Source organism: Aedes aegypti, chromosome 3 (genome assembly GCF_002204515.2).
Source record: "Aedes aegypti strain LVP_AGWG chromosome 3, AaegL5.0 Primary Assembly, whole genome shotgun sequence".
Taxonomy (NCBI): domain Eukaryota; kingdom Metazoa; phylum Arthropoda; class Insecta; order Diptera; family Culicidae; genus Aedes; species Aedes aegypti.
Genome location: NC_035109.1, coordinates 84,613,781 through 84,627,937, shown reverse-complemented (window position 1 = coordinate 84,627,937; position 14,157 = coordinate 84,613,781). Strand labels below are relative to the sequence as shown.

The following is a 14,157-nucleotide window of genomic DNA, read 5'->3' as shown; positions in this document are numbered from 1 at the left end:
AACAGAACACTGTATTGTTTTTAATTGGTTTTATACCTTACAATTTTGGACAAATTTCTATTTTCGCGTAAAACAACTGTTGCATTTTTCTATGTAGCTTTGCTGAAAGAAGTAAACAAAACAAGTTCAGAAAGCAAGAAATGTTGGGTGAAAAATATTCAAAAAGTAAAAATAAGTTGTTTTTTAGAAGTCACTTGACATTAGCTGTAACCACGAATGCAACCATGATAAATATCTTTGCTTCTATAAAGTTAAAATTATTTTGTTACTTTTGGCACGAATATCCGGTAAGTTGGGGAACAATCCATACAAAATACAAATTCTGTACTTTTCACCACTAATTGAAATACAGTTCTTTTGTTTTTGTATTGTACAACAATACACGAATTGCTAATCAAGACAATACATAAACAATACGATATTTGTGTTTTCAAAATGTGTGTATGAGAAAATATCTATATTTGTATTGTTACGATACTTAACCACCCATACATTATATTGCAAAAATCTCATATACCATACAGTGAACTGTTCAAAACAATATATTGTACTGTAATTGCATTGTCATTTACAATATATACTGTATTGTATTTCCAATATATTGAACTGTTACAATACGTTATTTGGTTTTTGTATTGTATTTTTTATCCGGGTCGCTTGACGATAGGAATGACGACACATGTTTTGATGAATAATCGTTGTTTACACGTGGGAATAGCCTACCTTGTTGTGGGGTGGGTTTTATTCGACGCAAAGCCCCCTCCCCACTGAGTGCCCCCAACTCTACTTGGTCATATTTTCACCTTCCTGATTTCATCTCTGGACTTTGTGCGTAAAATTAGCCCCAACTTGCAGCCGGGACCGCTGCGTTGAAACGTCAAAATTCCGTTTGTGTTTTCTCATCATCATCGTCGGTTTTCTGCTGTTTCATCTCGCAATTCCCGATTTTCCGGATAAAATCATAAAAAACTGTGTATTTTCGTGTTCAAATAAAGTCAAATTGCCAGGATGAGCTCCATCGGTACAGGGGTAAGTGTTGAATTTATATTAATCAGGTAAAAAATCATGTTTAGTTGGATGGATTGAGAAATTTTGCATATTGAGGTTAGGCGTGTAGCTAATGTTTTGTTTGTTCCTCGGAACACTTTCCGTCTTGCAGTACGATTTGTCCGCATCTCAGTTCTCCCCGGACGGACGAGTCTTCCAGATTGAATATGCGGGCAAATCGGTGGAGAACAGCGGTACGGTGATTGGCCTCCGTGGAAAGGACGGTGTTGTGCTGGCCGTGGAAAAACTGATTACCAGTAAGTTGTACGAGCCGGAATCCGGAACGAGGATTTTCACGATCGACAGCTCGATCGGGATGGCCATCAGTGGAATGATTGCCGATGGGCGTGCCATCGTAGACATTGCCCGGCAGGAAGCGGCTAACTACCGGCAACAGTACGATAGGCCCATTCCATTGAAGCAGCTGAATGACCGTTTGTCCAGCTACTTCCATGCCTATACCCTGTACAGTGCGGTGCGTCCCTTCGGGGTGAGCGTGATCCTGGCCTCGTGGACGGAGGAAACCGGACCGGAGATGTACATGATCGATCCGTCCGGCGTGTCGTGTGTAAGTTACGGGACGAGTTACCGTTGCCACAATAATGGTCCAAATCGCCAATTTAGAAGGGAAAAAGTTTCATTCTTGTTCTCGTTGATTTTATAGATGAAAGATATTTTCAGTAGCGCTGGTAACAGGTCTATATTTTAGACACCTGCTCTTTATTTCGATGCAAGGCTTTTAAAAAGCCTATTCTTAATAGAAAGCCTCTGAAGTCTTTCCGTTAACCAAAATGGTCTCTAAAGTCACTAGTTTCCTTGCAGTGAATCCTGCTGCATAATTATGCAGACTCTAAAGATATCTTCTCTAATGCGATTATTCTCCAGGAGTTTCTGTTCAGATTCTTTACGAAAAGCTTCAGAGATTATTCTAGTGATTTGTTCATTTTTGGTCTAGAGATTTCCTACAAATTATTCTGGGAATTCGTACAGAAATTCCTCAAAAGATGTCTTAACGATAAATAAAAAAAATATCCAGAATTTTGTCCTGGAAATCCACCTCTAAATTATCTCAAACCAAATCTCAATACCAAACTAAATCATTGAAAACTTGTTTGGAGACATCACGCGTCTAAAAACATCGAGAACAGTAATGCAACTTTCTTCCCGCTAAATGGTTGATTCAGACCATTGCAATGCATTGGGCGTTGATTGGATTCCGGAATGATTGCGAATTTTGTCTTCCTTAAGGGATACTTTGGATGCGCTGTAGGCAAAGCCAAGCAAACCGCCAAGACTGAAATCGAAAAGCTGAAGCTGGCAGAAAAGTCCGTTAACGAGCTGATAACCACCGCCGGAAAAATGTGAGTCGATACAGCTAGAACCCAAGAATGACCATTTGGAATGTCTTTTACCCTTCACCCTTTCAGCATCTACCAAGTTCACGACGAACTGAAGGATAAGGATTTCAAACTGGAACTAAGCTGGGTTTGCCAAGCGTCCAACGGCCGTCACCAGGTGGTTCCGGATGAGTTGTACGCCGCGGCGACCCGAGCAGGACAGGAAGCGGTCGACGAGGACGATAGTGATAACGAAATTTAGATTGGGTTCTCCTTCCGGCTACAACCACTGTTGAATTGTGGAGGGTGGGGAAGTAAAAATTATCTTTTTTTGCTAAGTTACTTCGAGGAAAAACTTGTATCAGTAATTTCGTACGGTAAAATATATTGAAAGGAACAAAAATGAAGCTTATTTTATTGGCGGACTGAACGAGAGAAGGTAAGAGTAGAGATGTCACATTGCATTGAGCATTGATCCCATGATAAACTTACCTTATAGGGCTGTGTAGCAAATCTCTTGAGACTTAGTTACTATTTTAATGCTAGTCTTTAAAAAGTCTTATTAACGTTTAACGCTCCGTAATCGTCATCATCGAAACTCCAAGAGTAGTTTTTCTGTTCAGAACTAAAAATTATTCGATGAAAATGTGTTCACTATGTTTCGGTTGAAGAATAGAATACAGTGAACACATTTTCCTGTAAATATTCTTGATTTTGAACGAAAAACTGCTTTTGAAAATTCCGAAATCAATGACGGATCCTGCCCCCATAATACAACGTTTCTGATCCCTCATTTTTATTTTTTTTTTTTGACTAAAATGGTCTCCACAGTTACTTTTTTTTATTATTTTTTTTTTAAATTTATTTTATTTTATTTTTTTTATTATTATCTTTTATTTTTTTTATGTCCCTGGCCACGATCACAGGGTTTGACGGTGCCAAAGTAGAAGGTGCACCATAATAATACCCGTCTGTGAAACATATCACCTTCCCAATACTTTGGCACACCTCCAACGGTTCATGATTTATCATGAAACGGCTGCATTCAGGCGGAGGATCTGTTAATATGTTTCGGCATATTATCAGGTCCTCTTCGAACGGAGGGACCGCCAGGGCTCATTAGTTACTTATAAACCAGTGCTGGTTGTTTGATGTTTCAATTCGTTTACACGAGCTGTAGCATCCTTTATACTAATCAGCAATGGTGGTTAAGTTTCGAAGCCAACGTGTGATCAATCGTTTTATAATGCAACATAAGAATTGATGTTTGGTGGATCTGTGCGATACACTCGTCGTTATTAAATTTAGTGATTGTGAAAGTGCTAATAGTGATTTTATATTAAGTCTATAGTGATGAAAATTTGAAAATTAAGGTGGAAGTGATTCTGATAGTTTTGTTAAAAATATAATAATAATGATGTGAACTCTACTAATTTAATAATGGCCATAATACATTGTGCAATCATTTTTCTGAATATAAACATAATTGCCTAGTTCTTCAAACGTGCATGATAAAAGTGTTAATATGTAATGACAGCGAGTGCAGAAGAATGGATCGAAGTGATTTTTAATTACTTAGTAATGCTAACAGATTTATATGAAAATGGTGTGATGTGAAAAGTGATATAATAGAAAGTATATCTGAAGTGTATTACGAAAGTTGATGAGTGATAATCGGTGATATACGTGATAGTGTCGAAAATAAAAGTGACGATAGTGAGTGATGAAATGAAATGGGGAATGAGGACCTTTTAATAAAACTATTTCGTTCTTCACTTTAACCACTCTAGTAGCATTTCAGGCCTTATCATAGTTTGATAGTAGTCTGAACTACTAGACTGCAAAACTACGGCAAGGGCTGATTGGTACCATTTGAGCAACATTGCTTAGGAACGTCTGTGTGATGAACGCAATAGAGGCTTATAAAAGCAAATGCTGGGAAGGAGCTTAGGGCAGATTAAGAGTGCCAGTACTACCCCTATCGCTATCGACAAAAAAAAAATTTATTTTTTTTTTATTTTATACATTCGATTCTACTGCAAAATTTTAGCGGCGTCGTAGAAACAATCAAAGATTTTAACGCGACTATTCCACATAAACGTCAAAAATTTATTTTCAGATTTCTCGAGAAAAAGCTTTAGGAATTCTTTTAGTAGTTTCTCCAGAGATTTGTACTAGAATATTCACATTTGAGAGTTGTCGTGTTGTGTCGTGAGTTGTGCACCTCGATCCGCTTGCTGCCGTGTATTTTCCGTCGAATTCTATTGCATTTCGCGGTCTTTCGCCACTGAACTTGATGCATTTCACTGTAATTTTACTAGAACAAGTTTAAAACGAAAAATTATCGTCGTAGAGCATATAATATCTGCAATTTGTTTCGTTCACATCGGAAGCGTTCTGTTTCACCGTACCTGCTACCAGCTGCAAACGTAGACGTCATTTTCTTCCATCCTTGCGTTTCATCATCAACAATCAAGGATTTCGCCACCTAGTTTTGAAGCTGAGAAACATCAGTCGTGTCGATAGGGTTCAAAAATCCAAAATGTACACTCATTGCAACGTTTGTGAAATTGAATTCTGTCCAGAAGATGTGGTAGTCGCTTGCGAAGGGCTATGTGATGATCGTCGTCAATTTCATGCAAAATGCGTTGGTCTTTCGTACGACGAAGGATGTGCATGCCTACACGCTAATATATTTTGGATGTGTGACTGCTGTAGAGATTTGATCGAGAAAGGTCGTTTTCGCAATGCAATCAAGAAGGAAACTAACTACGCCACACAGGAAGAGCTTGACTGTTTGAAGGTAGACATTGAACGCATCAGTACAATAATTTCTCAAATGACATCAAATTGTTCAGCCGAGCCAAGTACATCCAAGGAGCGTCGAATGGAATCTGAACGTTTTGTAGATGAACACAATTCTCCTTTGTCGTCTACGAAAATATCTGCCACTGATCACATTGTCGATAACCGAGATGATGATGAAATTCAGTTGTATATTTCCAATATTGCCAATGATGTCACAGAGCAAGAAGTAAAAGCAATGGTTTGTAAATCGATAGGAGTCAGTGATGTTCGATCTATCAAACCTCTCGTGCCAGCATGGAAGGATACTTCAACACTGGATTACGTCTCTTTCAAAATTGTCGTAGATGCACATTTCCGCAAAGCTGCATTGAAATGTTCGAATTGGCCAGTTGGAGTGCGATGCCGTGAATTCAGGAGCCTTTCTCAAACGCCATGGAGGCCATCGAATCGAGACGCTCGACAGACGACATAGTTTAAAATCGATGAGTGTGAATTTTCATTTTACGTTTATAAGTTTTGTAGCTTGATGTCATCGTTGTGTTAGATTTGTGAGAATTTGTTGAATGTTAATTGTATCATACATATTTTTAAGATTCAGTCTGTGCGGCAAACGCCGAAGATGATGAAATAAATAAATAAATATTCTTATAAACATTTCTCCGTCAATTTTCCCAGGAATTTGTCCACAAATTTTTCCAGTCTTTTTATGGGATGATTGAAGTAATTTCTTCATAATTCGCTACATAAAATCCTTGAGAACTCCAACACTACTACCTCTAATAATTTCCTCAAGGAATCACAGGGTTTATGCCAGTATTTCATCGGAAATTTCCAATATTTTTTCCACCGACTTTTCCAGTTGTTACTTGTAGGAAATATTCCAAAAAAACTATAATAGTTCTTCCAAGGAAAAGCTTTCCTCAAAGATGTACTCCACAATTTTTCGAAGAAATTCCTTTAGGAATTTTTCAGGAAGCCTTAGAAGAATGCTTTCAAGAGTACCATCCAGTAACTCTTCCAGCCATCATCTTATCGATTTTCTCATTTTGAACATTTTGAAGAATAATATAAATCTATAAAGAATTCTTCCATAAATTCCACGGTGCATTCGACCAGAGATTCCTAATGAAGTTCATCAACAAATTTCTCTATGTTCTTCTTCTTCTTGGCATTACGTCCTCACTGGGACAAAGCCTGCTTCTCAGCATAGTGTTCATATGAGCACTTCCACAGTTATTAACTGAGAGCTTTCTTTGCCAAAGTTGCCATTTTTGCATTCGTATATCGTGTGGCAAGTACGATTATACTCTATGCCCAGGGAAGACAAGGAAATTTTCCTTTACGAAAAGATCCTGGACCGACCGGGATTCGAACCCAGACACCTTGGCTTTGCTTTGTAGCCGCGGACTCTAACCACTCGGCTAAGGAAGGCCCCTATGTATTTCTCCCGCATTCATGGCTTTCTCCGGCTCTTGTAAATTCTCAAATCAAATCACCATGTGTATTCATAATTCTATTTAAGGTTCCATACAACATACAACAATTATTGCAGTGATTTCTCCGAAACTTTTGTAACATCTCACAGCAAACTGCAAGGGCCTACCTCAAGGAGGCTTCCGTCTCACGTAGTCTTATTCGGTGCGTCAGCTAACTTCCGAAGCTGCCCCTGCCGGCTGAATCATATCAACCAACTCGAAGAAAATCGTCAGTGTGCTTCCATGAAAACTACAGCACCAAACACCCGCGCACCTCAGACCTCTGTCGCTAGGATCAATTCTAACGTTCAAAATCGTTTGAACAATCCTAGTGTCGCCGAAGGACCTTCTTACTGCAGGGTTCCGGCCAACCAGAGCGATGCGTAAAAGATCTTTTTCATCGTTTGCAAGACTGCCGTTTCAAGGAGCAACAATTCCTAGCTTTATCCGAGCTAATAATCAAATACGTTTACAATGGCTAGCCAACCCTGTCTGCGCGTAGGTAATTGGAACGAATTCTTTAAAGATCTTTAAAGATCTTTAAAGATCCGTTCACAGCAAATCGCTAGAATTTTTCGATTTTGTGCAACGGCATGGTATAGATGTAGCTGTCGACACCGAAACCTGGTTCTCTTGTGTTCGTCTCGATCGGCCGTCAAGTTATGATGGTAGCATAGAAGGAGGTGTACTAATAGCTGTTCGAAAAGGATTGGCTTTCAAGCAGCTGAATATTTCGACCAACAAATGTGCTTATTCTGCGCGGCGTGTGAGTCGAGACGAGTCGCTCTCTCCGCGAGTGACGGGAGACGACTAATGTTAATCAAATGGGAGCGAGTCGACAATTGTCACCTCATTCGACTCGTGTCACCTCACACGCTGCGCAGAATAAGCACTCGACTCGACTGTTGCAACAGGCATTACCATCTCATCGGTTGGTAATGATATACGCATTATCGCTGCATACTTTTCTGGAATGAGTCGGGCCTCTAAGTTGTCCTAGTTTCGACGTGAAATCCGCTCTAAAGTTACGCATGTCCTGTATGCTCGTTATGTCAGCCGTATCCAACGCAACCTACGCTCAAATCTCAAACAATTCTGGGCATTCGTCAAAACGAAGCGGAACGAAAATGGTCTTCCTACTTCAATGCACCTAGGGTCCCAACAGGCAAACTCAGCTGCAGAGAAGTGCGAATTGTTTGCAGCACAATTCAAAACGGCCTTCATTAGTTCCTCCACACCTTCCTCCCAAGTTGAGTTAGCTGTATGTGACACTCCACATGATGTGCTGGACTTGAACACTATCCAGATCGACGAGGATGTTGTTTTGCAAGCGATAAGAAAACTGAAATCTTCAAACTCTGCCGGGCCCGATGGTATCCCTCCAGTTATACTAAAGCGCTGCTCATCTGCACTAGCAGAACCGCTGACTAAGATATTCAGATTGTCTATCCAATGTCAACGTTTTCCGCTAAATTGGAAGAAATCGCTCCTGTTTCCTGTATACAAAAAAGGGGACAAACGTGACATCAGTAACTACCGAGGAATTACATCACTCTCTGCGTGCTCAAAAGTTGTCGAAATTATAGTGAACGAAGCACTCTTCAACTGCTGCCGTCAGTACATTTCTTGCGACCAACATGGATTTTTTTCCAAAACGGTCCGTTACTACGAATTTAACCAATTTCACGTCAGCGTGCATACAAGCAATGGATGCAGGAAAACAGGTAGATGCCAATGTCATATATAACAGGTCCGGCTCTTAGTATGTGTTTGCTTGTATTAGTCACGAAAAAGATGTAAACAAACGATCAGCTGATGGTGACGACAAGGCTGCGAAAAATTTTGTTCGCAGTTTCCTCAACGTGACGTCATCTTCGGCTACTTCGTGAACCTTCGGCTCGCCGAAGTTGGCATTGCACAACTACCACTTCAAAACTGATGTTATCACAAATACTGATTTGATATTCGCCCGCACCTCTAAATACCCCACATCGGGTAGATGCTGTTTATCTTGATCTGAAGGCCGCTTTTGACCGTGTGGACCATCCCATACTGTTAAAGAAGTTGGAGAAACTTGGTGTTGCTATGAACTTTGTAGAGTGGTTCAGGTCGTATCTCACCGGCAGATCTCTACGTGTGAAAATTGGGTCATCACTCTCTGTGCCCTTCAATAATGAGTCTGGGGTTCCACAAGGTAGTAACCTCGGACCCCTGCTGTTTTCGTTGTTCATTAACGATGTTTCGCTCATTTTACCACCTGGAGTAAGACTTTTTTATGCTGATGATGCCAAAATATACATTGTTGTAGGCTGCATCGACGACTGCGTAGAACTTCAAACTCTTTTGTGCCGATTCGAGAGATGGTGCTCAAATAACAGCCTTACGCTTAGTATCGAAAAATGTCAAGTCATCACATTCAGCAGAAAGCGCAAACCTATTACATTCCAATACTCGTTGTGTGGCCAGTCTCTGGAGCGAGTGAATCAAGTTCGCGATCTAGGTGTTCTACTGGATCAAGGCCTCACCTTCCGTCATCATTACAACGACATTATAACGAGAGCGAATAGGCAGCTTGGATTTATAATGAAAGTTACCAACGAATTTCAAGACCCTCTGTGCCTAAAGTCGCTGTACTGCTCACTGGTGCGTTCAATTATTGAATTTGCAGTCGTCGTTTGGTGCCCCTATCATGGTACTTGGAAAGCCCGTATGGAAACTGTGCAAAAAAGGTTCGTGCGCTTCGCTCTGAGGAATCTGCCTTGGCGTGATGATCAACATGTGACTCCATACTTCGATCGCTGCCAGTTACTAGGGATCGAAACTCTAGAGACCAGACGACAAACGATGCAGGCAATGTTTATTGCGAAGATTCTCAACGGTGATATAGATTCTCCATCGCTTTCGACCCAGGTAAACGTTAACGCTCCAGAAAGAGTATTGCGTAGGCGACATTTCTTGAGATTGGATGGCCGGAATAGTCGCTATGGACAGCATGATCCTATTCGGTTTGCATCCAATACATTCAATGGTGTTGCTCATTTGTTCGATTTCGATGTGCCATTGGCCTCTATTCAGCAACGTTTCACGACATGTATTCGAAACATGAGTCGAAATAATCCATAGTTTAGGGTTACTATACTATTTGACAACTTTTTAGATTCTAGTGCTAAGTTAGTTAAGTAATTGTGACTGTCGTTATTGTAACCGAGTTTTATTTTCTTTCTTCATTAAGACACTCAGTCAGATGGAGGTAAACTGTAATAAACAATAAACAATAAAACTCGCCGTATTTCATCATTGGGGATTTAAACTTCCGACATCGATTTTGGAACAGTGACAAGAATAATACAGCTGGAACTATCTATCAACGAGCTGTCGTCTGACCATCTGCTCGTTACCTTCGAGATTAGTCTGTCGGCCGATCCTGTGACAAATACTGACTTTGTTCATTGCTACGCACGTGTAGACTGGCTTGCTTTCTAACGCTTGATAAACACAAAACGGAGCTCGAACGACCCCATATTTTCAAACATCCGTGATGAAAACGGAATCAATACTGCGCCCAATTTCTTCAAAGTTGCTCTTCTTGATGCAGAAATGCGGAAACAGTAGAAGTAATAAACCATAGAAGAAGGATGTCGCTGGCGTCGCTGTCGGAATATCTTTTGCTGGTGGAGATAGGCTGGGCTATGAATGTCAACGCGAAAATGTATGCAGTTTGACACTTATGTACCTAACATGTTTCTGAGCGAGAAAAAAGGGAACACCAACGACATTATTCTTTTATGATAATAAATCTTCGAGTTGTTTAGGGCTTATTCATAAATTTCATAACGCTGAAGGGGGTGGGTGGGTGTCCTCTTGATGTTACGGCTCATACAAAATTTGTGAAATATTCAAACAAAAACCGTTACGAGGGGGTGGGTGGGTATCAAAAATGGCCATTTTCAGCGTTATGAAATATATGAATGAACCCTTAGTAGAATACGTATAAGTAGATGAAAAAACGAGTTTAGTACTATACCTTTTAACTCCACTAGAGTGTGTATCCTTTGATAGATACGCGTATTTCGACCTCAACTGTAAGGCCGTCTTCAGTGTCGTGTACTAGACTCGACTTCTAGTACACGACACTGAAGACGGCCTTACAGTTGAGGTCGATATACGCGTATCTGTCAAAAAATACACACTCTAGTGGAATTAAATGGTATAGTACTAAATTCGTTTTTTTTATCTATTGATTCTTCTATGGTTTATATTTCTATTGAGGAAGCGCACGGTTCAGCAAGTTTGAAGAACTACAATGGACCGTGGCGCATCACCAAAGCTCCAAGTACAGCCCTCCGCTGCGCAGTGTACGCTATTCGCTTGTCCTAGGGACAGGGACACTATTGAAGCTGTTGAGCGTTCTGTCGAACAGATCGACCTTACTCCGTCTGTTGCCGACAACTCCTGATTAGTTCGCACTAAGGAAATTGCCACAATTATTCGCAATTTGAAAACCAAAAAAGCGCCTGGTCATGATGGAATCAAAAACTTGCTTCTAAACCGACTTCCTCGAAAAGGGAATGTATACATATAGTTCTCGCTATTTTTTCCCGCCTTCCTTAAGGTGAAGATGAATCGAAGCCAAACATCAAATTTTCAAAAGCACAAATCTGGAGAACCAAACATCCGTTTGAGCTGAAAACTTAATCGATTGGTCACCACCGGCTAGTAACCAATCGATTAAGTTTTCAGCTTAAACGGATGTTTGGTTCTCCAGATTTGTGCTTTTGAAAATTTGATGTTTGTTTCTTGAAAATATCTTGAACGAAATTCTCGATTTTATAACATTCCCCATGGTGAATGGCTTCCTGGGGAATGTTATAAAATCAAATTCTCAGTATGATTCTTTAGGAAATCACTAAATGATTTTTTTCAAAAATCTTCTGAGTAATACCTGAACAAAAATTTGGGAAAATACCGAATTGAATTCAATTTTTCATCAAATTCCCGGAGAAAGTCACGAAAAATACATACAGTAATACGAGCCATAATACTTGTCTCAATGTTACTATGAATCCCCGAAAGTGCCATTGAGGAAAAAAACGACCCACGCACAGTGGTTTAAGCTACATAGAAGGGCGGTCATAAATACTAAAGTCGGTGAATTAGTCATAAATTCATACAATTTGATATGTATTCGTGTTCTACATGCAAAGTATTCTGAATGCCATGCTGTAGATAATGCTTTGTTTTGGTTATAAAAATCGATTTGACACTTATATACCCGGTACTAAAGCTGTCAGAGCGTGGCAAACTAGATGTTGGTCATACGAACAGGCGTGACATTCGCATTCTAAAGCTAATGCTTCTACTGATCTCGATCTCTAGTAGCAATGAACGACACACTAACATGTGGGCTTCGTGGCCGTGCGTTTAGCGGCGTCAGTCGTTTAGGCATATTGTGCTACGAGGTGTGAGTTGGATTCCCGCTCCAGTTGGTGGAAACTTTTCGTCAAACGAAAAATTCATCACTGGGCCACTGGGTGTTCAGTGTTGTCCGTTGCCTTTGGCTGAAGACGGTGTAAATTGTCTTTTTTTCTTTCCTCGATGACCGTAAGGACGTGGCCGGCGCCGTTATTGACATGGCTAAGTTTGGAGTTCTCAAAATTGTACATTGGAGATGATAGTCAACTCCCAAGCTGCATGTGTTGATTCCTTGTACAATTTTGATTATTCCGGTCAATCACGGAGTAGCAACTACGAATTGCAGGTCATCAATGCTTATGTTTATCTATCTATCTATCTATCTAAATAAAAATGGAATGCATGTCACGAAATTGCTTCCAACGTCGGGTGCTTAGGACGATATTTGGCGGTATGCAGGCGAAGGCGGCGAATCACGAGCTCGTTGTACTCTACGATGAACCTAGCATCCTGAAGGTATTAAAAGTAGGAAGAATGCGTTGGGCGGGGCATGTTGTAAGAATGCTGGACAACATCCCTGCAAACATGGTGTTTACTTCCGATCCGGCAGGTGCAAGGAGGTGAGGAGCACAGCGGGTACGATGGGCTGACCAGGTGTTGCAAGATGTGGCGAGTGTGGGTCGCAGTCGATGATGGAGGAAGGCAGCTGCGAACCGAGTTGTATGGCGTGGAATTGTTGACGCGGTTTTATTGTACCGTAATCCGGGGTATCATTGATCAGCGGGGTAACATTGATCGGAATGACTCATATCGTAAAAAGTTCGTATCATCATTTATTGATGGAACATTTCGAAATCACAAATGGTTTTTCTTTTTTTTATATTCATAAGCTAATATAAGTGAGTATTTTTTACGAAAATTGCGTTTGCATTAAGGACTGTTCATTTTATAAAGTGGACACTTTGGACATGCAATATCTTTTTAATTTATCAATGAAATCGAAATCGGTTTTCTGTACATCGTTTGACTAATATTGTACAATGCTGTGGTAATAAAAAAGTTACCAAAATAATATGATTTCACACTAATAAGGCACAACGTTTAGAACGGTCGATTTTTGGAGGTTATCAAAATCAAGGATTATTAAAAATCGGCAGGAAAATTCGACAATTTATATTTTTTATTTTCAAAAAATGGTTGTACTTAGAAAGCATTATCAATTAGAAGCTTGCTAAAAAATATCAAGTTATTTTTGGAGAAGCAATTTTGCAGATATCATAAAATCAGTTTTTATCAATTTTTTTTAAAGAAAAATATCTTAAATTTAAATGGAACTGATATGAGTAGAATTTTAAGGTTTAAAGTACGTCCAGACGGAAGTAATAATATAGTATTTATATAAAAAATAACTTACGCCTTCATAGAGTTGCTGATTTAGTCCCCACGTCATATTTTAAGCACAATAGAAAAACAAATAATTTATTTTCAGAAGACCACTCAAAGCACAATGACAATCATCAAGATTGGGAACACTGCTTGAATTAAATCAAATTTATTTTGCATGTATTATTTTCAGAATGTGTTATTCTGAGACTACCTATCAAAATATTTTGAGAAAAACGCTTACAGTTTGCTCTAGATCGATAAACATGCGTATATAATTTTAAAAGTATGGAATTTTTCAATAAAACGACCATAAAGAGTAAATTTGGTACCCAAGAATGCGGTTAAAACTCAAGATTTTGCTTTTTTTTATACATATATAGTTTCTTTAGTAATCTAAACCAGTTTTGAACACGCTTATTACTTTACTTTTTTGCTGGTAGTAAAAAGATGGTGTATCAGCAAATTTGACCATAAGGAATAGATCACTAAAGTGACTCAGCGTCAGGAACTGATGGAATATTATTGATGTTTTCAAAAGCTCTACCTTAAGTTGAATAGTAAAGATACCAACATACAATTTGTTCATTAAATTTAGGATTTTTTTCATGCGAAAAATAATGCTTAAACTTGACAAACAGTTTTTCTTAGGAGTTTTTGCAAAAACTATTTAGTTCTTCAACCGAAAGCATTTT

The 14,157-nt window shown here is 39.4% G+C and overlaps 1 protein-coding gene and 1 long non-coding RNA gene across 2 annotated transcripts in view; both read left to right on the top strand.

The window, feature by feature from the left end:
• LOC110679547 overlaps window positions 1-14,157 on the top strand; it is a 134,897-nt gene that overhangs the window by 44,036 nt on the left and 76,704 nt on the right. The window lies entirely within an intron of this gene.
• LOC5579168 (proteasome subunit alpha type-3) lies at window positions 870-2,787 on the top strand. The gene is made up of 4 exons (XM_001664212.2): window positions 870-1,029; window positions 1,160-1,615; window positions 2,296-2,408; window positions 2,475-2,787. Exons 1-4 carry the CDS (start codon window positions 1,009-1,011, stop codon window positions 2,644-2,646), a joined length of 762 nt encoding a protein of 253 aa, XP_001664262.1. The 5' UTR covers window positions 870-1,008; the 3' UTR covers window positions 2,647-2,787.